General features: G+C 41.2%; 1 protein-coding gene across 1 annotated transcript; it reads left to right on the top strand.

Annotated features, from left to right (window-relative positions):
• Window positions 1–11,023: 11,023 nt before the first annotated feature.
• On the top strand, window positions 11,024–12,918 carry LOC145552832 (sterile alpha motif domain-containing protein 14-like). The gene is made up of 3 exons (XM_081610803.1): window positions 11,024–11,300; window positions 12,355–12,510; window positions 12,590–12,918. Exons 1-3 carry the CDS (start codon window positions 11,157–11,159, stop codon window positions 12,743–12,745), a joined length of 456 nt encoding a protein of 151 aa, XP_081466929.1. The 5' UTR covers window positions 11,024–11,156; the 3' UTR covers window positions 12,746–12,918.
• Window positions 12,919–25,884: the final 12,966 nt, after the last annotated feature.

Raw genomic sequence — 25,884 nt, forward strand, 5'->3', positions numbered from 1 at the left:
TGGCCTTGGTAACGATGGTATTAATAAGCAGCATGATGGATGACTGCTGCTCCTCCTTTTCTGCGTCTGAGGTCACTGGCAGCGGTTCCTCAAGCTCTGTGGTAACCACTGACTCCAGCTCTGCATCAACTAACCGAATCCCTTTTGAGAGGGTTGATTCCTCTGAGAGATGCTGCTCAGTGGAAACAACGTTTTCCACTGATGAAACTCTTGTTTCTTTATGTCCTGGTGCTGGTGAAACTCCCTTGCATTGATCTTTTCCGTCATTTTGAAGGTGGTTCTTCGTTTCGACTCCAGCTGCTTCGTTCTGTTGTTGTGCTATGGGAAGAGGCACAACAGAAGCCTCTTCATCTCTGGACCCTGGGTTTTTAGTTGGCGCCTCTTCCGATAGCACAACAGAAGCCTCTTCATCTCTGGACCCTGGTTTTCAGCTGGTGCCTCTTCCGATAGCACAACAGAAGCCTCTTCATCTCTGGAACCTTGGTTATCAGCTGGTGGAAGAGCATCCAATGAATCATCTGAGATTTCTAAACTGGGATCTGAAAACTCCTGAGAAATAAATTCCTCCACCATCTTTAGATCTGATTCCCTCTCATTAGTGGTCTTTGAAAGTTCCTCCAAAATGAATTCATTCACCATCTCCAAGTCTGATTCCTGATTTTCTTTTCTCCGTTGCAGGTATTTAGCAAATTCTAGTTCTGTCTCAATATTTTCTTCAAGGTAAATCAGTAATAATTCCTCTGTCAGCTGGAGTGCATGTGGAAAGATGGAATCCACGGCCTCCGACCAAGACAAGTGGCAGACCACAGAAGTATCAGGATCGTGCGTGGAGCAGACAGAGCTCAATGATTCTTTGACATATTTAATGAATAACTCATTGAAAATGTCAAAGCTCATGGGATGAATCTTCCCTGTAATCGAAAAGATGTCTGAAAATGATGTTAGGAGCGCATTGCCCAAGATCGTGTCCACATCTTGGGATCTGATGTCCTGTTTAGGGATATTGCAGAGAATAAAAGTGTAACATTTATCCAGTAACTTCAACAACAGATCCTTCAAGCTGGACTTTGTGTCACAATCAGGTTTCCCCATGGCCAAATCCATTATCTGATCCAATGAAAAGGACAAAAGAAACTCCTCCATCATCGGTGTGATCATATCCCCGGTTAAAGCCGGTAATGCAAGAGGCTTTGGATTCTTTAAGTGGCTCATAGCTTCTTGGATTTGTAACGGAAGGTAAAGCAAATTTTGTTTAAATCGCAAACTATCTCAGTCTCTCACCAAACTTCAACTGTCTCTCACAAAGAAAGTGGCAGAAGGAAAGACAAAATACTCAGAAAACTCTGTGATGTCATAAAGGACCAGATTCCATCCAAGAACGTTGCGTCAGCTCAGCAACCGTTGCTAGGTGTCACCAGCTGTGTGCAGCTCAGAGAAATAAAGTCTAATTTAAAGGGGGAAAAGTGAAAGTTTACATGTTTTAGAGGCTCTGAGGCTGAGAAGGACCCCGCCACTCACTGAATACTTCCACTCTTTCCATGATGTAGCGCGAAAAAAAGATTTAAGTGCTTGACTGAGACAGGACTGACACACAGCAGCAGTAAACACAAGCAGGATTGTTTTCAGATTACTTCAATAACCGAACTTACTACAAACGATCCAGAAAATTGATCATTTGCGCAGCCGCGGCACCGCGATTCTGCGCAAATGCGGCCGCAAAGTGTCTTTTATCAGGCGGGTTTTTCCTCACAGAGCGGCTGTGATTGGTGGAGGGGGAAAAGTCTTTCTTATCCAGACGGTAAACTGCTTTGGACGGATTCATCCAGCTCCACTTATTAAGGTTTCAATATTTATAAAATATACATAACAAAGTTCAAACTTACATTTTTGTTATTTCATCTGAAAATGTCCTGCAGTGCTGCAGTTTAACCACTTGATGGCACTGCAGGTTCGTTTGTCACCTTAAGAGCAATGGCCATTTTGTCATCAGCACTGAGTCAATTGGCTGTCTCCTCCACATCTTTCTTCATGTAATCTGTATAGTTCTGCAGGCAGAAGTCTATGGCTGCATACTGAGCTTCATAAACCTTCCTGAACATCTCTACATGTTCATCATCTTTGTTCATTGTGTTGAAACCCATCAGTTTCCAGTAGAAGTGGTTGACAAACATCCCCTTCCAGAACAAGCCGCTAAAGAGACGTGCTGTCCACTGTCAGGTAGCGGTGAAGATTGGACACACTGGACTCGGCTCCTGAACTTTCATAGAGGCTGGCAAATATTTCAGCTGAGTCTGAGTCTTCTTCATCATCACTTGATACCAAGTTACTGTTCTGATGAAGACCATTTAACTTATTCCAGTTGATTTTATTCTTATTGTGTTGAATTAGATATATGACAGGAAGCATCTTTAACTTTTTCTCAACATTTAGACGTCAGACGTCGTCTTTAAGTGAACGAACTTCCAAGACAAAGTTTCTTCTCCTGAAATCTTGATCAAGCAAAAACACCAATCATAAACAACCTGGTGAGTTACCTGCTGCTCTGATGGTTTTATTCTCTGTCAGCTGGAACTTCTTCTTATCTCAGGATCAAAATAAAATAAACCATGAAAGCAGCTGCAGCCAAAGACCTGATTAAAATGTGAATATAAACTCTGCTGACCTGAGAGATGTTTGAGGAGCAAACAGAGGTCCAGATGGGTGAGCAGAACCTGTCAGAGGAAACCTTTGCTTTCTGCTGGACTGATGCAGCTGACCTTAATGTAAAGGACTGAGAGTCGCTCCTCCTTCCCAGATTCAGTCTGGAGCTGGAAATGTTCTGATTGACGTGTTGATTGATTAAAGTTACTGTTGAGTCCAAGCCATAATAATCAACATTTACTTAATCTTTCAATAAAGTCTGTAGAGCTAAAGCCACATAAAAGTATTCGTACTTTGTAAACTTTTCCTCACTTTGGTCCTTTGAAATCTCTGCAATAAAAAAATCCATCACTTCCACATTTTTAAATAACAGATAACAGGCTTGTGACACTTTGTGGATCTTTCTGCTTTTTAATTTTTACACTTTAGTTGCTAAATATTCAAACACACTTCAGATAAAGAGACATTTTATTTGATCTGACTGAGAATCTTTGGTAAAAACCAATAAGATTCAGACCTGATCACTAAAATAAATAATCCAAACTGTGGAGAGGAGAAAGATGCTGAGTTACAAGAAATCATCGGATTTATGGGAAGGTTCATTCGGGAATTTCTTTGGAATTCCAACATCATCATCATCATCCAGTTTGTTTATATCTAAACCTGTTCAACCGGATTTCAGCCTCCAGCATAAAACTCAGCAAAGAGGAATCACAGAAAGATTTAAAAATATATTTATATAAAAAAATAAAAAACCAACAAAAACCAACATGTACAGTAAGAACAAAGTTATGATTTTATGTTATCAGATCTAAGGAATGTGCGACTATGTAGGATTTTTAAAAACTACATAATTTGAATACATATTTGTGCATAAAGACAAAAAGACTATATTTTATAAAAAATAAGAACATTTAAAATTAAAAGATTAATTTTCAGCTGTTATCTGACCATAACCATAATAAAATGTTTAATTTTTTGTTTGTAAATGTATAATTTGGATTATCTTCTATTCATAAAATAAACACAGAAATCAGTTTATTCTGAGTTTTACTAAAAAACAAACATTAAAAACACAATTTAACTTCTTATTTTCTACAAAACATGTTAATAAGAAAGTAAAACTGTTTTCCATCTTCAAAGATTTAAATGAAGTCAGGGTAACACCCACTCAGGTGTTTCCCTGACTGGGTGTGTGCTGTTATGGTCTGGCTCTTAAACCATAACAAATGAAAGGGAAGCAATGCATGGAATAACTTAAAAAGGAATTTATTTAACAAAAGTCATAACTGGTTGGGAAAGAAAGGGACAAAGGGAGAGAGTGGCAGGGAGACAGAAAGAAAAGAGCTGATCAGTCAGAGGAAGTAGTGAGTCTTAAGGTGGATCTGGAGACACTGGCCAGCTGCCTCTACTTCCAATCAGCACCAATTAAAGACATGGATGTTAGAGACCCAGAGGAAAAGGCCTTGGGCCGTAACACCCCCCCTCTTCAAGACAGGGTCCCCACTGGAACCCTGGGCAACCTGTGCATTAACATCTGGAAATAGAGAAAAACAAAATTAAGTGCACTAATATCTCAGACCAGCTGAAATGAAACAAAACTTAGATTCTCTCCGATCCCATCCATACACAACCACTGGCACCTTGAAGTGACTATTAGACAGGTAGGAGAGAAGAAAAGAAAAAAAATGTTACTGTCTTGGTGCTCTTGACAAGGCATCTGCGATGACATTATCCTTCCCCTTGATATGATAAATATCTAAGGAAAAAGATTGCAGAAACAATGACCATCTCACAAGCCTTTGATTTGGGCAGCAAAAAGAATTTAAGAAGGTCAAAGGATTATGATCCGTAAATACAGTCAGAGGCCCTGAACCCACATAGACCTCAAAATGCTGTAAAGACCAAATAAGAGCAAGGGTCTCTTTTTCAATGACTGAATAATTCAGCTGGTGTCTGTTAAATTTCTTAGAAAAAAAACTCACAGGTCTTTCAATTGAAAAGTCATCCAGTTGCAAAAGGACTCCCCCTGCACCAACATGACTAGCGTCGACCTGGAGCTGAAAAGGCTTAGTCATATCAGGAGCCAGCAAGACAGGAGAATTACACAGCATCATCTTCACATCCTCAAAAGCTTGCTGACAAGCAGAGGACCAAATGTATTTCACATTGTTTTTCAAAAGGTCTGTCAGAGGTGCAACCACAGTGGAAAAGTTTCTGCAGAAGGCTCTATAATATCCCACTAAACCCAAGAATTTCATGAGTTCCTTTTTAGTCGTTGGTAGTGGATATTTTGCAATCGCTTCAACTTTTGCACTAACCGGACATACTTTACCTTGACCCACTTGATGACCAAGATAAGCAACAGTTGCTCGGGCAAAGTCACATTTGGCCAGATTCACTGTCAAATGTGCATTCCGCAAACGGTCAAACAAAGCAGTGAGTCGTTCCATGTGAGATGACCAACTATCAGAATAGACAACAACGTCATCTAAATACACAGAACAGCCTTCTAAACACCCAACAACTTTATTCATCAAGCGCTGAAAAGTTGCTGGCGCATTTCTCAAGCCAAAAGGCATAACATTGTATGAATATAATCCACTTGGTGTAATAAAGGCAGATATTTCTTGTGCCCTTTTGGTTAAAGGGACCTGCCAATAACCTTTTAGTAGGTCTATCTTACTGATGAATTTAGCATTACCAATCTGGTCAATGCAGTCATCCATACGAGGTAGAGGAAATGAATCAGGCTTAGTTATGCTATTGACTTTTCTGAAATCGGAACAAAATCTATAGGTTTTGTCTGATTTTGGTACTAGCAAGCAAGGTGAAGACCAGCTTGAACATGATGCTTGAGCGATGCCATTTTTTAACATGTAGTCAACCTCAGCATCCAGATGTTTACGTTTTTCTGGGTTAACCCTGTAGAACCGTTGTTTTATGGGTTGTGCATCACCCACCTCAATATCATGTTCGATCAGGTGCGTGCAGGATGGGACATCTGCAAACAAATCAGGATGGGATTTTATCAACTGAATCAACTCAAAGCATTGAGATTCTGGCAAATAACTTAGCACAGCATCTATGTTTTCCAATAATTCAGAATTCTTGAGTCGACCAGTTAAAATGGCTGAATCTGGAACAGGCAACCCATCACCATTCCCTTCATTACCAGCAGATGTCCCTGTTTCAGCAATGCACACAGGGTGAACTTCATCCACCAAGACATTATCAGCACGAACATGATAAGGTTTCAATAGATTAACATGAATTATTCGCTGTTTCTTCCGCCTTTCTGGAGTCGCAATAAGATAGTTTTGATCAGACAGCTGTTTCAAAACTGTGTGCGGACCAGAAAACTTGGCCTGAAATGGTGAAGTCACAACAGGAAGTAAAGCTAGTACTTGGTCACCTGAAAGAAAAACACGACGTTCAGCTTTCTTATCATACAAACGCTTCATTTTTTCCTGTGCAGACGATAGATTCTCTTTTGCCAACTGAGTAGCAGTAAAGAGTCTCTGCTTAAACCCATTAACATAACTCAACAGGTTTTGTGGCGGTGCAGCATCCTGGCACTCATCTCTCAAAACTGTTAACGGACCACGCACAGTATGACCAAACACCAATTCATTAGGGCTAAAGCCCATACTCTCTTGTGTTACTTCTCTTGCTGCAAGTAACAACCAAGGCAGACCATCCTCCCAATCAGCATCAATCTGAACACAATAAGCCCGGAGCAAAGATTTTAATGTTTGATGAAATCGTTCCAGTGCTCCTTGGCTCTGCGCATGGTATGCTGTAGATTGGTTGTGCTTAATGTGCAGCTGCTTCAAAATCTGTGCAAACAAATGAGAGGAGAAATTAGATCCTTGGTCACTCTGAATGACTTTAGGTATCCCAAAAATGCCAATAAACTGCATAAGAGCCCGCACCACAGACTTTGCAGTAAGTGTGTGCAATGGGTATGCTGCTGGATATCTGGTGCTTTGGCACATAACAGTCAACAGGTACTTTGCACCTGAACGTGAAGGGGGAAGAGGACCCACACAATCAATTATTAAGTGCTCAAACGGTTTACCAATAGCTGGAATAGGATGCAGTGGTGCCCGGTTTAGAACTTGATTGGGTTTACCAGTGAGCTGACAGGTGTGACAAGTTTTAATATAAGATGATACATCTTTTTTCAGTCGTGGCCAAAAAAAATTTCTCAAAATGCGATCGTAGGTTTTCCTAACTCCCATGTGTCCTGATTCATCATGGGACACCTGCAAGACCATGTCACGCCATTTCAAAGGTACCACAACCTGATAAACTGGCTCCCCAATACCATTCTCACCACATGGCATCCACTTCCTTAACAATATCTTGTTTTCAACAAAGTATCCATGAGCATGGCTCTGCATCTCTTCAACAGGTAATGCAGACTGAAATAAATGCTGTATGGTGGGATCGGATCTTTGCTCCTGCACCAGATCATCCTGTGGAATAGACAGAGGAATATTAGACAGACAAGAGGAAATCTGTTCATCTTTTCTGACATCTTCATCCTGATGTACATCACTGGATGCTTTCATTGCCCGTGTCACAGCACATGCTTGAAAAATGTCAGGGTGTGATTTTTCATTTTCATCAGGACCACTGCTGATCAAAGGTACTGAAACAACAACTGGAGACTCTGGTTGATCAGGCCAGACTTTCCCTCCAGCTATATTGTTCCCCAGTATAACTGTAACACCCATCACAGGCAGCGCTGGTCTCACACCCATTCTTACTTCTCCTTCAAACAACTCTGAATGGAGCACAAGTTTATGTACTGGAACACAAAACACAGACATGCCCATACCCAACACAGGTATAGATAATCCAGTGTCAGACTCATCTGAAAAAGGTAAAACGGATGCCAAAATGAATGAATCGTATGCACCAGTATCTCTTAAGATTGTAACTGGCATCTTAACGTCACTCCCAACCAAAGAAACATGTCCCTCCAACAGAAATGGTTTGTAAGAACTCAAGTCAGGTTTCCCAGAAGATGACACTTCAGCCATTTTGTGAGGAACATTCACAGAAACTGATGCAGCAAACGCTGCTGGTTTAACCCGAGTTCCATTTTTATTTCTGGATTTCAGCAAAGCACAGTCTTTTTTCCAATGACCTTTTCTGTGACAATAATTACAAATTTTGTCCAGATCATGGTTACTGCGATCCAAAAAAGAACCTCCAGAATGTGTGCTCTCTGCGTGCTCTCCACTTGCATCTTTATGTGTCAAAACAAAATCATCAGCCAAGACTGCAGCTTCTGACACAGTTTTAACCTTCTGTTCATTAATGTACACTGCAATTTTATGAGAAACAGAGTTTTTAAATTGTTCCAAAACCATTAAATTACAGAGATCACCAAGTGTCTTAACCTCAGAGGAAGTGCACCATCGGTTGAAATGAATTTCCAAATCTCTTGCAAACTCCACATAAGTTTTGTCACCTTTGTTCCAGTTTCTAAACTTTTGTCTATATGCTTCAGGGACTAATTCATAAGCTTTCAATATTGCAGCTTTAACCTTGGCATAATCTTGGCCATCATTCAAGCTCAACATAGAAAACGCTTCCTGAGCACGACCAATCAAAACACACTGAAGCAAAAGTATGCGGTCTGAATCAGACCAATCTCTTGTGTGTGCAACCCTTTCAAACAAAGTGAAAAAAGTATCAACATCCTTTTCACTGAACTTAGGCACCAAACGCAAGTCATTTAATACATCAGAGGGTTTGCATTTTGAGTCCCCAACACAAGATTCCGCAGACAATTTGCCATCTTTCACCAGATTTAATTTCTCACTTTCCAAATTTATTCTTGCCAATTCAATTTCCTGTCTCATTTTTTCCAAAGCAAGAGCCTTATCCAAATCTGCCTGCTGTCGTAACCTCTCTAAAGCCAACTCCTTTTCTTTCTCCAGTTGCATTCTCAACCTTAACATCTCTTTTTGTTGTTCAAAATCCAAAACGTCAGACTTTACAACCTGAGCACCCAAATCGTCAGGTCTGGAAGGTGACGACAAAACACCCATCTCAATTAAATTCTCCCTTAAAATTGCTTTAACATTGTCTTTCAACCTTTTATCACCGACACTTATTTTATAGTGTTCAGCAATTTTTACTAGTTGTTCTCTAGAACACTGCTCCAAAAATCCTGCCGATGGAGATTTATTAAAGTCTTCCACAGACATGACTAAAGTCTTAATCACAAAACAGTGTTTCAAACTTTTAATTGCTGACAATCTGTGCAACACAAACCAATCAACCCAAACCTCCCCTCTAACTGCCTATCAGAAACTTTCTAGCTCAACCCTAGTCTTCAGAGATCAGGGACGGTGGGTATTTATGCACTTAATACCAATAGAGTGGAAAAGGCGCCAAGAAAATTGGCAACCCCCCCAACACTATGGCCGTGCCCCCGAGACAACTGCTCCAACCATATGATCCCACACTACTGTTTTTGAGCACATGAATCCCAAAGGGGAGACACGCTGAGGCCTACAGGGGAATCAGTTCAGATGAGACATAATGAATTGCACAAATCAGTCAACAATTAAAACTTACCAATGAGCTCATCAGAAAGGACGAAATCAGGCAACTTACACCAAACCAGAGAAGAGAGAGAAAAAAAAAAATCATTTTCCCAAAACTAAACTCAAGATTTCCACACTAGCTTCCCAGTTAAATTAACAAACAATGTTTACCACTTAACTAACTCAACAAAACTAACATAAATTTGAACGAGCCCCCAATTTGTTATGGTCTGGCTCTTAAACCATAACAAATGAAAGGGAAGCAATGCATGGAATAACTTAAAAAGGAATTTATTTAACAAAAGTCATAACTGGTTGGGAAAGAAAGGGACAAAGGGAGAGAGTGGCAGGGAGACAGAAAGAAAAGAGCTGATCAGTCAGAGGAAGTAGTGAGTCTTAAGGTGGATCTGGAGACACTGGCCAGCTGCCTCTACTTCCAATCAGCACCAATTAAAGACATGGATGTTAGAGACCCAGAGGAAAAGGCCTTGGGCCGTAACAGTGCCCACTCAGTAAAGTGGGTAAATACCCACCTGTCTGAACCGTTTTCAGAAACATTTTATCATCTGGACAGAAGAGCAGCTCCAGGTTTTCTCCTCAGACTCACCTGAGAGGTAAGAAGCTCTCAGACTGCAGCTTGTCTTTTAAAAACTTTATTTTTCTTTAGACATTTTTTAAAATCAGTCTGTTTTTATTGATACATTTTGCGTCATATTGAGACATTAATATTCAGAGTATTATCTCCTTTACGTCTGTTGAATGTTAAGAACAATAATTCATCCTGAGATGATTATACTTCAAGGTTTTTGTTAATTATTTAGACATTTACTGATTTACATATTCATGACATTCTTTGATTAAATAAATTAAATTAAGCGTTACTCCAATAGCTAAAAATGTAATTTATACCAGGTGAGTCTTTCTCCCTTGAGAATGTGGACCGGTGCCGGTACTGGACTGATTTTATGCCTTCAAATGATTTTAACAGAAGTTTCACATAACTGAGAAGTTGAAAAAAAATTTAAAAATGTTTGTTTTAGCCACAAAATGATTTTGCTCAGCAGTAAACAACAAATCCCCAACTACAGCATAGAGCAGCTCGTCGATGTAGCAGCCATGTAGCCTGACGTGAAAACATTTTGCTAGACCTTGTCAAACATTGAGAAGTTTCAATTATTGTTATAAAACATTATCAAAGCCGCCAAAAATACCTCAGAAATATACAGAGCCACCATGAGAATCAACTCATTTAGAGTTTAAACTCAGTCTCACACAAACACAAAGACCCTAGCAAAAATGTTTGGCTGTTGAAAGCTAATTGGACCCTGAAAGCTAATTTTCTATCAGCAGCTTTACTAATCTTTTACAAATCATTACATCTTGGCTTTTTTTCTATTCTTCCTCTTTCTTTTCTCCCTCCCTGGAGGATAAGCCCCTTTTTGAGACATTGTTTTGCTTTCTTAACTTCTGACTTGGACGTTTGGATGCTCCACACGTTGCATGGCAGCTTATGAAACCGGTGAAGCGTGCGGTACCTACCGCGGCCACCAGGGGGCCCCAAGAGCAATTTTTTTGTTTGTTTGTTTTATCAGTAAAATAATTTCTACATACATTATCAAATATATATTATTGTAAAAAACAAATCACTTAATCGCGAAATTGTGTGGTTTTTTTATATTATAATGACATAGAAATTATTACTAAAAAAAAAAATTAAATTAAAAATTAAATGTATTTCTAATGTTGAGTAAAAAGGCAGTCAATGAAAAATGTGGAGAAAATTCCAACTTTTTTTTTTTAAAGATTAAGTGATTAATCGTCAGAATAATAGATTAATAAATCACTAAAATAATTTGTTTGTTTCAGCTCTAATAAAATAGTTTTCATGCAGAAGAAATTGTGATTTTTAAATGACTTGCAATTAAAAACTGAATATAATTTATACTGATGTTGTTTCTGCTCTCTGTCCAGGAGTCGGCTCTCAGTGAGGAGTTCTCTCCTCCTCCCACCTCCTCTTCCACCTCTCCTCCTCCAGAGTCGTCCTCCAGATCCTCCCATCCGTACCACACCCTGTCCCAGTCCTCTGATGAGGTGACGCTCTGAAGGCCAGGCCAGGATTTTAAATATATTTATTTATGAGAATAACGTCATAATATGACAAGAATACTGTCATGTGATAATGGAGTCAAAATAATAATATTAGAAGAACAAAGTAATAAATAACAGAATAAATCTTAACAGTAATAAATCAAAATCGAGAATGTTGAGCATCTTATGTTGGGATAGTTTGATATAAGTTTGCAGTTAATATTAAATAGAAATACTAAAACTTTTAGCACATCAGCATGAAATGATTATGATTAGCTGGAATCTGAAACAAACAGTTTGAAAACTAAGTATTTAGCTCAGATTTAAACCCTTAGCTGGAAACTAAAGAGTTTCTTAAATGTTTGATTGGACAGTTAAATGTACAGTTTGTAAACTAAATATTTAGCTTGTGAATTAAATATTTAGTTTGGATTTCTGACATTTATAAATGTAGGAATAATATGGTGAAAATATGACTTTGAAAGATGAACACTGACATTTTTTACTCAATGACAGAATGACAGACCCTCCATCCGTCTGCACGCACGCACGACGCACGCACGCACGACGCACGCACGCCTGTCCCTAGTGGACTTCCATTCATTTCTACAGCCTAAACCACCTTTGCCCTTTTCCTAACCCTGACCAATTCCCACCTTAGTCCTAACTTTGACCCCTGACCCAAAACAGGGTTTCCCCTTGTGGGGACCAGGCTTCGGTCCCCACAAGGAGCAACTGGTCTCCACAACATAGTATGTGTCAGGAAAATCATCCCCACAAGGTATTACAAACACACACACCTAGAGAGAATTTATACAGACCAATTAACCTGACAGTCATGTTTTTGGACTGTGGGAGGAAGCCAGAGTACCCAGAGAGAACCCACCATGCACAGGGAGAACATGAAAACTCCATGCACAAAGACGTTGGCCAGGAATTGAACCCAGGACCTTCTTGCTGCAAGGCAGCACCAACTGTATCACTGTGCAGCCCTCAATGACAGACTTTTTAGTGTGTAACTTTACAAACCTCTCCTCTTCCTCTTCCTCCTCCTCAGCCCTGTGATGAGCTTTCCTCCTCCATCTCCTCCTGGTCGACCCAGGAGGTTTGTCAGTGGCTCCGAGGACTCCACATGGAGCAGTACATCCCAGAGTTCAGCGCCAGAGACATTGATGGAGAGCAGCTCCTGCAGATGGACAGCACCAAGCTGAAGGTGACGATGAGGAGGGTGCTGATGATGTGATCACCCCTCCAGAGGAACTCTGACCCTCTGCTGTCTCTTTCCCCTGCAGGGTCTGGGCATGCTCAGTTCGACCGACCGCAGTGCTCTGAAGCGCCGCATCAAAGACGTCCAAACTGCGGCGGAGAAAGAGAGGAAAGCTCTGGACAAACTGGAGAAACAGAAGGAAAAACAGCGCAGAAAAGACCAGGAGCAGCGCAGGAACTGACAACCACCACCAGGGGGAGGCAGAGGATAGTCCACGGATTCCTGTCAGAGTGAGACGTCAACCCCAACGAACTATCTGTGGTTCATGTGGAAAACCTGGAAACTGGTTTGAGGAAATGAGACTGAGAGAAAGTTCTGGAGAAACATGAAAAATTATTAAATCTTTCAAACATTTCTGGCTGCGTCTTTATTTATACAGACCAATTAACCTGACAGTCATGTTTTTGGACTGTGGGAGGAAGCCGGAGTACCCGGAGAGAACCCACTATGCACAGGAAGAACATAAAAACTCCATGCAGAAAGGCGTTGGCCAGGAATTGAACCCAGGACCTTCTTGGTTCTGGGCATATTAGTTATAACTGGCATAACTAATATGCCAGTTATGATGGCATATTAGAGCCATAGTAGATAGAGAAAAAAAACGCCTGCCAAAAACTCAGAAATTTTGAAATTAATCTCAAAAAGGTCTAGACAAAACTTAAAAACTGAACCCATCCATTTTCTGTACACCCTTTATCCCTTAATAAAGTCTGGAGGCGCTGGTGCCTAATGTTCCAGGCAGGGGTGAAAGTAGCTTTAGTGTGTGTGTGTATATATATACACACACTATGAAAGTGTGTGTGTGTGTATATATATATATATATATATATATATATATATATATATGACCTGAGAGAGAGAATCATGGCCCGAATGAACACCAGACGACCCCGACGCCAATTACAACGGCTGAGTGAAGTACCATCAGAAAGTCTCATTGAAGATGTGAATGCAGCATTGAGATCGATCCCTACCAACACCATAACAGAAACCAATGAGCTGATATACAACTGAGCATCAGTGATCCTTGAGATGCTTGGTTATAAGAGCAACCATGAGACCCAATACCCACCATGGAAAAGACGGTTAGAGGCTAAGATCAAGATAACAAGGAGGGAAGTGAGTCAACTGTCAGAGCTCCAAAGGGGTGCAATGAAAAGATCAGTACCCAAGAAGTACACCTAGATGCCCATACCTGAAGCACTCGAAACTACCAAACAAAGGCTCCAAGCCTTGGCCAGCCGCCTAAAGAGATACACGAGAGAGAATGAAGCCAGGAGGATTAACCGGCTCTTCGCCACCCAACCAGCTAAAGTGTACTCTCAATGGCAGGGTAATAACAACAGAGCAGACCCACCCAGGCTGGAGACTGAACAATACTGGAAAGGCATATGGGAAAGGGAGGCGTCCCACAACAGCAATGCACAGTGGTTGCTGTGGTCCTCTCTACGAGAGGACCACAGCAACCTCCCGGAACAAGCCCCGGTAACCATCACTGTGGCAGATGTCCAAGACAGAGTCTCGGGTATGAAAAACTGGACAGCACCAGGACCTGACATGATCCATGCCTACTGGCTTAAGAAACTCACTGCCCTCCATGAGCGACTGGCAGCTCAACTGAACCAGCTTCTACAAAATGGGACTCACCCTGAATGGTTAACTGAAGGGCGCACAATCCTGATACAGAAGGAACCCTCGAAGGGTTCAGTCCCATCCAACTATCGGCCAATAACCTGTCTCTCTACAACATGGAAGCTCATGTCAGGCATCATAGCGGCTAAGATAAGCGGGCACATGGATAAATACATGAGCAAGGCACAGAAGGGCATAGGCATAAATAGCAGAGGAGCCAAACACCAACTCCTTGTAGACCACACAGTTGCCCGAGACTGCAAAACCCGACACACCAACCTGTGTACCGCTTGGATTGATTACAAGAAAGCCTACGACTCAATGCCACACACTTGGATCATTGAATGCTTAGAGATGTACAACATCAATAGGACTCTAAGAGCCTTCATTGCAAACTCGATGGGGCTGTGGAAAACCACCCTTGAAGCCAACTGCAAACCACTTGCACAAGTGTCCATCAAATGTGGCATATACCAAGGAGATGCTCTGTCCCCACTGCTGTTCTGCATAGGCCTGAACCCTCTCAGCCAAATCATCAACAAGACTGGCTACGGATACCGGCTCAAGAATGGGGCCACGATCAGTCACCTCCTCTACATGGATGACATCAAGCTGTACGCCAAGAGCGAGCGAGACATCGACTCACTGATCCACACCACCAGGATCTACTGCACTGACATTGGGATGTCATTCGGACTAGAGAAGTGTGGTCGGATGGTTACAAAGAGAGGGAAGGTCGCCCACACAGAAGGGGTCTCACTCCCAGAAGGAACAATAGCAGACATAGAGCACAGCTACAAGTACCTGGGAATACCACAAGCAAATAGCAACCTCGATGAGGTCACAAGGAAAGGAGCCACAGCCAAATACCTCCAACGAATAAGGCAAGTCCTGAGAAGCCAGCTCAATGGCAAGAACAAGATCCGTGCAATAAACAGCTATGCCTTACCAGTAATCAGATACCCTGCCGGAATAATTAGCTGGCCAATGGAAGAGATGAAGGCCACGGATGTTAAGACTAGGAAGCTACTAACCATGCATGGAGGGTTCCACCCCAAATCCAGCACCCTGAGACTGTACACGAGCCGTAAGGAAGGAGGCAGAGGACTAGTGAGTGTGAGAGCCACTGTCCAGGATGAAACATCCAAGATCCATAAATACATCAAGGACAAAGCCTCAACGGACGATGTGCTCAGCGAATGTCTCAGGCAATGGGGAACAGAAGACAAGGTGCTGGAAGTACCATCATGGGAGGACAAGCCCCTACATAGGATGTACCACCAACAAATAACTGAAGTGGCTGATGTCAGGAAAACCTACCAATGGCTGGAGAAAGCTGGACTCAAGGACAGCACAGAGGCTCTCATCCTGGCCGCCCAGGAACAGGCCCTAAACACCAGAGAGGCTCAGATCTACCACACCAGACAAGACCCAAGGTGTAGGTTGTGCAAGGAGGCCCCTGAGACAGTCCAGCACATAATAGCAGGGTGCAAGATGCTGGCAGGGAAAGCGTACATGGAACGACATAACCAAGTGGCGGGCATAGTGTACAGGAACATCTGTGCAGAATATGGACTGGAAGCCCCGAGATCAAAGTGGGGAACACCCCCAAAGGTGGTGGAGAATGACCGAGCTAAGATCCTGTGGGACTTCCAGATCCAGACAGACAAGATGGTAATGGCGAACCAACCGGACATTGTGGTGGTGGATAAAGAACAGAGGAAAGCCGTTGTGGTGGATGTAGCAATACCAAGTGACTACAACATCAGGAAAAAGGAGCATGAGAAATTGGAGAAATACCAGGGCCTCAGGGAGGAACTGGAAAAGACCTGGAAGGTGAAGACCACAGTGGTGCCTGTGGTCATTGGGGCCCTCGGGCAGTCACCCCCAAACTGGAGCAGTGGCTCAAACAGATCCCAGGAACAACATCAGACATCTCAGTCCAGAAATGTGCAGTTCTAGGCACAGCCAAGATACTGCGCAGAACCCTCAAGCTCCCAGGCCTCTGGTAGAGGACCCGAGCTCAGAGGATGAAACAGACTACCCGCGGAGGTGAGAAGGGAATTTTTTTTTAATATATATATATGTGTGTGTATATATACACACACTATGATGAAAGTGTGTGTATGTATATATATATATATATATATATATATATATATATATATATATATATATATATATATATATATATATATATATAATATACATACGTTCATAGTAGCTGGCAAATATTTCAGCCAGTTCATTTATATACATAAGTATACTGCTCAAAAAAATAAAGGGAACACTTAAACAACACAATATAACTCCAAGTAAATCAAACTTCTGTGAAATCAAACTGTCCACTTAGGAAGCAACACTGATTGACAACAGGGTCCCTCGTCGGGTCAATCAGTGTTGCTTCCTAAGTGGACAGTTTGATTTCACAGAAGTTTGATTTACTTGGAGTTATATTGTGTTGTTTAAGTGTTCCCTTTATTTTTTGAGCAGTGTATATATATACACACTTTCATAGTAGCTGGCAAATATTTCAGCCAGTTATTTATATACATAAGTAGAAAAGTATATATATTTGATATTATTTTCCAATTATTAATAAGCCTCCCTGAACACAGCGGTGGTTGATTAGTTTATTTTAAACTCCTGCTCTGCTGGTTATACACAGAGACAGACTGGACAAACACACACACACACACACACACTGAGAATTTATACAGACCAATTAATGTGACAGGCTTTTCTTTTACTGTGGGAGGAAGCCGGAGCACCCGGAGAGAACCCACGCATGCAAACTCCATGCAGAAATACACCGGCCCAGGATTTGAACCCATGACCTTCTTGCTGCAATGCAACAGCTCTTTCTACTGCATCACTGTGCAGCCCCTAACAATTGAACCCTTTTTGTTTGAATTGACCAAAAAATTGGGCAAATTAGATTTATATAATAACAGGTCACCAGTCTGTCTCTGGGCAACACAGAGACAGTCTGGACAAATGTCCACACACACACTGATAATTTATACAGACCAATTAACCTGACAGGCTTTTTTTTTTTACTGTGGGAGGAAGCCGGAGCACCCGGAGAGAACCCACGCATGAAACTCAGGACCTTCTTGCTGCAAGACAACTGTGTCACTGTGCAGCCCCTAACAATTGAACCCTTTGTGTTTGAATTGACCAAAATATTGTGCAAATGAGAAATACATAACAAGTCGCTACATAACAGGTCGCCAGTCTGTCTCAGGGGAAACAGTAAACACCAACATACATTTGTGTTATAGGATGGGATAAAAATAAGAAAATTATCTATAGGGACTTGAAAGTCTTGCCTATAGAGGTCCAGAAATGTTTGATGAGGTTGGGTTTCTTGTTTTTTTTTACTATTTTTTCTTTACAAATAGAAATTAATGCCTCGTCTACCATAGAGTTGTTTAAGCCCAACAGTAAGAAAATGTCTTTTCTTGAGCAGCCTATCTTTTTGGTGACTTCTCTCAGAATGTCTTTGCTGAGACTGTCCAGTTTACTTTGAATATTCTTCAGGTCTTGCTCTTTGACCTCGGCCCAGATTTTCTCAGACAACCTCTCTGTGATTTTTTGGAGGTGTTTGTACTTGCAGGTTGTCCTAGATTTTGTTATGGCCTTGGTAACGATGGTATTAATAAGCAGCATGATGGATGACTGCTGCTCCTCCTTTTCTGCGTCTGAGGTCACTGGCAGCGGTTCCTCAAGCTCTGTGGTAACCACTGACTCCAGCTCTGCATCAACTAACCGAATCCCTTTTGAGAGGGTTGATTCCTCTGAGAGATGCTGCTCAGTGGAAACAACGTTTTCCACTGATGAAACTCTTGTTTCTTTATGTCCTGGTGCTGGTGAAACTCCCTTGCCTTGATCTTTTCCGTCATTTGAAGGTGGTTCTTCGTTTCGACTCCAGCTGCTTCGTTCTTTTGTTGTGCTATGGGAAGAGGCACAACAGAAGCCTCTTCATCTCTGGACCCTGGGTTTTTAGTTGGCGCCTCTTCCGATAGCACAACAGAAGCCTCTTCATCTCTGGACCCTGGGTTTTCAGCTGGTGCCTCTTCCGATAGCACAACAGAAGCCTCTTCATCTCTGGAACCTTGGTTATCAGCTGGTGGAAGAGCATCCAATGAATCATCTGAGATTTCTAAACTGGGATCTGAAAACTCCTGAGAAATAAATTCCTCCACCATCTTTAGATCTGATTCCCTCTCATTAGTGGTCTTTGAAAGTTCCTCCAAAATGAATTCATTCACCATCTCCAAGTCTGATTCCTGATTTCTTTTCTCCGTTGCAGGTATTTAGCAAATTCTAGTTCTGTCTCAATATTTCTTCAAGGTAAATCAGTAATAATTCCTCTGTCAGCTGGAGTGCATGTGGAAAGATGGAATCCACGGCCTCCGACCAAGACAAGTGGCAGACCACAGAAGTATCAGGATCGTGCGTGGAGCAGACAGAGCTCAATGATTTTTTGACATATTTAATGAATAACTCATTGAAAATGTCAAAGCTCATGGGATGAATCTTCCCTGTAATCGAAAAGATGTCTGAAAATGATGTTAGGAGCGCATTGCCCAAGATCGTGTCCACATCTTGGGATCTGATGTCCTGTTTAGGGATATTGCAGAGAATAAAAGTGTAACATTTATCCAGTAACTTCAACAACAGATCCTTCAAGCTGGACTTTGTGTCACAATCAGGTTTCCCCATGGCCAAATCCATTATCTGATCCAATGAAAAGGACAAAAGAACTCCTCCATCATCGGTGTGATCATATCCCCGGTTAAAGCCGGTAATGCAAGAGGCTTTGGATTCTTTAAGTGGCTCATAGCTTCTTGGATTTGTAACGGAAGGTAAAGCAAATTTTGTTTAAATCGCAAACTATCTCAGTCTCTCACCAAACTTCAACTGTCTCTCACAAAGAAAGTGGCAGAAGGAAAGACAAAATACTCAGAAAACTCTGTGATGTCATAAAGGACCAGATTCCATCCAAGAACGTTGCGTCAGCTCAGCAACCGTTGCTAGGAGTCACCAGCTGTGTGCAGCTCAGAGAAATAAAGTCTAATTTAAAGGGGGAAAAGTGAAAGTTTACATGTTTTAGAGGCTCTGAGGCTGAGAAGGACCCCGCCACTCACTGAATACTTCCACTCTTTCCATGATGTAGCGCGAAAAAAAGATTTAAGTGCTTGACTGAGACAGGACTGACACACAGCAGCAGTAAACACAAGCAGGATTGTTTTCAGATTACTTCAATAACCGAACTTACTACAAACGATCCAGAAAATTGATCATTTGCGCAGCCGCGGCACCGCGATTCTGCGCAAATGCGGCCGCAAAGTGTCTTTTATCAGGCGGGTTTTTCCTCACAGAGCGGCTGTGATTGGTGGAGGGGGAAAAGTCTTTCTTATCCAGACGGTAAACTGCTTTGGACGGATTCATCCAGCTCCACTTATTAAGGTTTCAATATTTATAAAATATACATAACAAAGTTCAAACTTACATTTTTGTATTTCATCTGAAAATGTCCTGCAGTGCTGCAGTTTAACCACTTGATGGCACTGCAGGTTCGTTTGTCACCTTAAGAGCAATGGCCATTTTGTCATCAGCACTGAGTCAATTGGCTGTCTCCTCCACATCTTTCTTCATGTAATCTGTATAGTTCTGCAGGCAGAAGTCTATGGCTGCATACTGAGCTTCATAAACCTTCCTGAACATCTCTACATGTTCATCATCTTTGTTCATTGTGTTGAAACCCATCAGTTTCCAGTAGAAGTGGTTGACAAACATCCCCTTCCAGAACAAGCCGCTAAAGAGACGTGCTGTCCACTGTCAGGTAGCGGTGAAGATTGGACACACTGGACTCGGCTCCTGAACTTTCATAGAGGCTGGCAAATATTTCAGCTGAGTCTGAGTCTTTCTTCATCATCACTTGATACCAAGTTACTGTTCTGATGAAGACCATTTAACTTATTCCAGTTGATTTTATTCTTATTGTGTTGAATTAGATATATGACAGGAAGCATCTTTAACTTTTCTCAACATTTAGACGTCAGACGTCGTCTTTAAGTGAACGAACTTCCAAGACAAAGTTTCTTCTCCTGAAATCTTGATCAAGCAAAAACACCAATCATAAACAACCTGGTGAGTTACCTGCTGCTCTGATGGTTTTATTCTCTGTCAGCTGGAACTTCTTCTTATCTCAGGATCAAAATAAAATAAACCATGAAAGCAGCTGCAGCCAAAGACCTGATTAAAATGTGAATATAAACTCTGCTGACCTGAGAGATGTTTGAGGAGCAAACAGAGGTCCAGATGGGTGAGCAGAACCTGTCAGAGGAAACCTTTGCTTTCTGCTGGACTGATGCAGCTGACCTTAATGTAAAGGACTGAGAGTCGCTCCTCCTTCCCAGATTCAGTCTGGAGCTGGAAATGTTCTGATTGACGTGTTGATTGATTAAAGTTACTGTTGAGTCCAAGCCATAATAATCAACATTTACTTAATCTTTCAATAAAGTCTGTAGAGCTAAAGCCACATAAAAGTATTCGTACTTTGTAAACTTTTCCTCACTTTGGTCCTTTGAAATCTCTGCAATAAAAAATCCATCACTTCCACATTTTTAGCTTGTGACACTTTGTGGATCCTTCTGCTTTTTAATTTTTACACTTTAGTTGCTAAATATTCAAACACACTTGAGATAAAGAGACATTTTATTTGATCTGACTGAGAATCTTTGGTAAAAACCAATAAGATTCAGACCTGATCACTAAAATAAATAATCCAAACCGTGGAGAGGAGAAAGATGCTGAGTTACAAGAAATCATCGGATTTATGGGAAGGTTCATTCGGGAATTTCTTTGGAATTCCAACATCATCATCATCATCCAGTTTGTTTATATCTAAACCTGTTCAACCGGATTTCAGCCTCCAACATAAAACTCAGCAAAGAGGAATCACAGAAAGATTTAAAAATTTATTTATATAAAAAATAAAAAACCAACAAAAACCAACATGTACAGTAAGAACAAAGTTATGATTTTATGTTATCAGATCTAAGGAATGTGCGACTATGTAGGATTTTAAAAACTACATAATTTGAATACATATTTGTGCATAAAGACAAAAAGACTATATTTTATAAAAATAAGAAAATTTAAAATTAAAAGATTAATTTTCAGCTGTTATCTGACCATAACCATAATAAAATGTTTTAATTTTTTGTTTGTAAATGTATAATTTTGGATTATCTTCTATTCATAAAATAAACACAGAAATCAGTTTATTCTGAGTTTTACTAAAAAACAAACATTAAAAACACAATTTAACTTCTTATTTTCTACAAAACATGTTAATAAGAAAGTAAAACTGTTTTCCATCTTCAAAGATTTAAATGAAGTCAGGGTAACACCCACTCAGGTGTTTCCCTGACTGGGTGTGTGCTGTTATGGTCTGGCTCTTAAACCATAACAAATGAAAGGGAAGCAATGCATGGAATAACTTAAAAAGGAATTTATTTAACAAAAGTCATAACTGGTTGGGAAAGAAAGGGACAAAGGGAGAGAGTGGCAGGGAGACAGAAAGAAAAGAGCTGATCAGTCAGAGGAAGTAGTGAGTCTTAAGGTGGATCTGGAGACACTGGCCAGCTGCCTCTACTTCCAATCAGCACCAATTAAAGACATGGATGTTAGAGACCCAGAGGAAAAGGCCTTGGGCCGTAACACCCCCCCTCTTCAAGACAGGGTCCCCACTGGAACCCTGGGCAACCTGTGCATTAACATCTGGAAATAGAGAAAAACAAAATTAAGTGCACTAATATCTCAGACCAGCTGAAATGAAACAAAACTTAGATTCTCTCCGATCCCATCCATACACAACCACTGGCACCTTGAAGTGACTATTAGACAGGTAGGAGAGAAGAAAGAAAAAAATGTTACTGTCTTGGTGCTCTTGACAAGGCATCCGCGATGACATTATCCTTCCCCTTGATATGATAAATATCTAAGGAAAAAGATTGCAGAAACAATGACCATCTCACAAGCCTTTGATTTGGGCAGCAAAAAGAATTTAAGAAGGTCAAAGGATTATGATCCGTAAATACAGTCAGAGGCCCTGAACCCACATAGACCTCAAAATGCTGTAAAGACCAAATAAGAGCAAGGGTCTCTTTTTCAATGACTGAATAATTCAGCTGGTGTCTGTTAAATTTCTTAGAAAAAAACTCACAGGTCTTTCAATTGAAAAGTCATCCAGTTGCAAAAGGACTCCCCCTGCACCAACATGACTAGCGTCGACCTGGAGCTGAAAAGGCTTAGTCATATCAGGAGCCAGCAAGACAGGAGAATTACACAGCATCATCTTCACATCCTCAAAAGCTTGCTGACAAGCAGAGGACCAAATGTATTTCACATTGTTTTTCAAAAGGTCTGTCAGAGGTGCAACCACAGTGGAAAAGTTTCTGCAGAAGGCTCTATAATATCCCACTAAACCCAAGAATTTCATGAGTTCCTTTTTAGTCGTTGGTAGTGGATATTTTGCAATCGCTTCAACTTTTGCACTAACCGGACATACTTTACCTTGACCCACTTGATGACCAAGATAAGCAACAGTTGCTCGGGCAAAGTCACATTTGGCCAGATTCACTGTCAAATGTGCATTCCGCAAACGGTCAAACAAAGCAGTGAGTCGTTCCATGTGAGATGACCAACTATCAGAATAGACAACAACGTCATCTAAATACACAGAACAGCCTTCTAAACACCCAACAACTTTATTCATCAAGCGCTGAAAAGTTGCTGGCGCATTTCTCAAGCCAAAAGGCATAACATTGTATGAATATAATCCACTTGGTGTAATAAAGGCAGATATTTCTTGTGCCCTTTTGGTTAAAGGGACCTGCCAATAACCTTTTAGTAGGTCTATCTTACTGATGAATTTAGCATTACCAATCTGGTCAATGCAGTCATCCATACGAGGTAGAGGAAATGAATCAGGCTTAGTTATGCTATTGACTTTTCTGAAATCGGAACAAAATCTATAGGTTTTGTCTGATTTTGGTACTAGCAAGCAAGGTGAAGACCAGCTTGAACATGATGCTTGAGCGATGCCATTTTTAACATGTAGTCAACCTCAGCATCCAGATGTTTACGTTTTTCTGGGTTAACCCTGTAGAACCGTTGTTTATGGGTTGTGCATCACCCACCTCAATATCATGTTCGATCAGGTGCGTGCAGGATGGGACATCTGCAAACAAATCAGGATGGGATTTTATCAACTGAATCAACTCAAAGCATTGAGATTCTGGCAAATAACTTAGCACAGCATCTATGTTTCCAATAATTCAGAATTCTTGAGTCGACCAGTTAAAATGGCTGAATCTGGAACAGGCAACCCATCACCATTCCCTTCATTACCAGCAGATGTCCCTGTTTCAGCAATGCACACAGGGTGAACTTCATCCACCAAGACATTATCAGCACGAACATGATAAGGTTTCAATAGATTAACATGAATTATTCGCTGTTTCTTCCGCCTTTCTGGAGTCGCAATAAGATAGTTTTGATCAGACAGCTGTTTCAAAACTGTGTGCGGACCAGAAACTTGGCCTGAAATGGTGAAGTCACAACAGGAAGTAAAGCTAGTACTTGGTCACCTGAAAGAAAAACACGACGTTCAGCTTTCTTATCATACAAACGCTTCATTTTTTCCTGTGCAGACGATAGATTCTCTTTTGCCAACTGAGTAGCAGTAAAGAGTCTCTGCTTAAACCCATTAACATAACTCAACAGGTTTTGTGGCGGTGCAGCATCCTGGCACTCATCTCTCAAAACTGTTAACGGACCACGCACAGTATGACCAAACACCAATTCATTAGGGCTAAAGCCCATACTCTCTTGTGTTACTTCTCTTGCTGCAAGTAACAACCAAGGCAGACCATCCTCCCAATCAGCATCAATCTGAACACAATAAGCCCGGAGCAAAGATTTTAATGTTTGATGAAATCGTTCCAGTGCTCCTTGGCTCTGCGCATGGTATGCTGTAGATTGGTTGTGCTTAATGTGCAGCTGCTTCAAAATCTGTGCAAACAAATGAGAGGAGAAATTAGATCCTTGGTCACTCTGAATGACTTTAGGTATCCCAAAAATGCCAATAAACTGCATAAGAGCCCGCACCACAGACTTTGCAGTAAGTGTGTGCAATGGGTATGCTGCTGGATATCTGGTGCTTTGGCACATAACAGTCAACAGGTACTTTGCACCTGAACGTGAAGGGGAAGAGGACCCACACAATCAATTATTAAGTGCTCAAACGGTTTACCAATAGCTGGAATAGGATGCAGTGGTGCCCGGTTTAGAACTTGATTGGGTTTACCAGTGAGCTGACAGGTGTGACAAGTTTTAATATAAGATGATACATCTTTTTCAGTCGTGGCCAAAAAAATTTCTCAAAATGCGATCGTAGGTTTTCCTAACTCCCATGTGTCCTGATTCATCATGGGACACCTGCAAGACCATGTCACGCCATTTCAAAGGTACCACAACCTGATAAACTGGCTCCCCAATACCATTCTCACCACATGGCATCCACTTCCTTAACAATATCTTGTTTTCAACAAAGTATCCATGAGCATGGCTCTGCATCTCTTCAACAGGTAATGCAGACTGAAATAAATGCTGTATGGTGGGATCGGATCTTTGCTCCTGCACCAGATCATCCTGTGGAATAGACAGAGGAATATTAGACAGACAAGAGGAAATCTGTTCATCTTTTCTGACATCTTCATCCTGATGTACATCACTGGATGCTTTCATTGCCCGTGTCACAGCACATGCTTGAAAAATGTCAGGGTGTGATTTTTCATTTCATCAGGACCACTGCTGATCAAGGTACTGAAACAACAACTGGAGACTCTGGTTGATCAGGCCAGACTTTCCCTCCAGCTATATTGTTCCCCAGTATAACTGTAACACCCATCACAGGCAGCGCTGGTCTCACACCCATTCTTACTTCTCCTTCAAACAACTCTGAATGGAGCACAAGTTTATGTACTGGAACACAAAACACAGACATGCCCATACCCAACACAGGTATAGATAATCCAGTGTCAGACTCATCTGAAAAAGGTAAAACGGATGCCAAAATGAATGAATCGTATGCACCAGTATCTCTTAAGATTGTAACTGGCATCTTAACGTCACTCCCAACCAAAGAAACATGTCCTCCAACAGAAATGGTTTGTAAGAACTCAAGTCAGGTTTCCCAGAAGATGACACTTCAGCCATTTTGTGAGGAACATTCACAGAAACTGATGCAGCAACGCTGCTGGTTTAACCTGAGTTCCATTTTTATTTCTGGATTTCAGCAAAGCACAGTCTTTTTTCCAATGACCTTTTCTGTGACAATAATTACAAATTTTGTCCAGATCATGGTTACTGCGATCCAAAAAAGAACCTCCAGAATGTGTGCTCTCTGCGTGCTCTCCACTTGCATCTTTATGTGTCAAAACAAAATCATCAGCCAAGACTGCAGCTTCTGACACAGTTTTAACCTTCTGTTCATTAATGTACACTGCAATTTTATGAGAAACAGAGTTTTTAAATTGTTCCAAAACCATTAAATTACAGAGATCACCAAGTGTCTTAACCTCAGAGGAAGTGCACCATCGGTTGAAATGA

This window comes from Poecilia reticulata, chromosome 9, assembly GCF_904066995.2.
Source record: "Poecilia reticulata chromosome 9, P_reticulata-male-v2, whole genome shotgun sequence".
Taxonomy (NCBI): domain Eukaryota; kingdom Metazoa; phylum Chordata; class Actinopteri; order Cyprinodontiformes; family Poeciliidae; genus Poecilia; species Poecilia reticulata.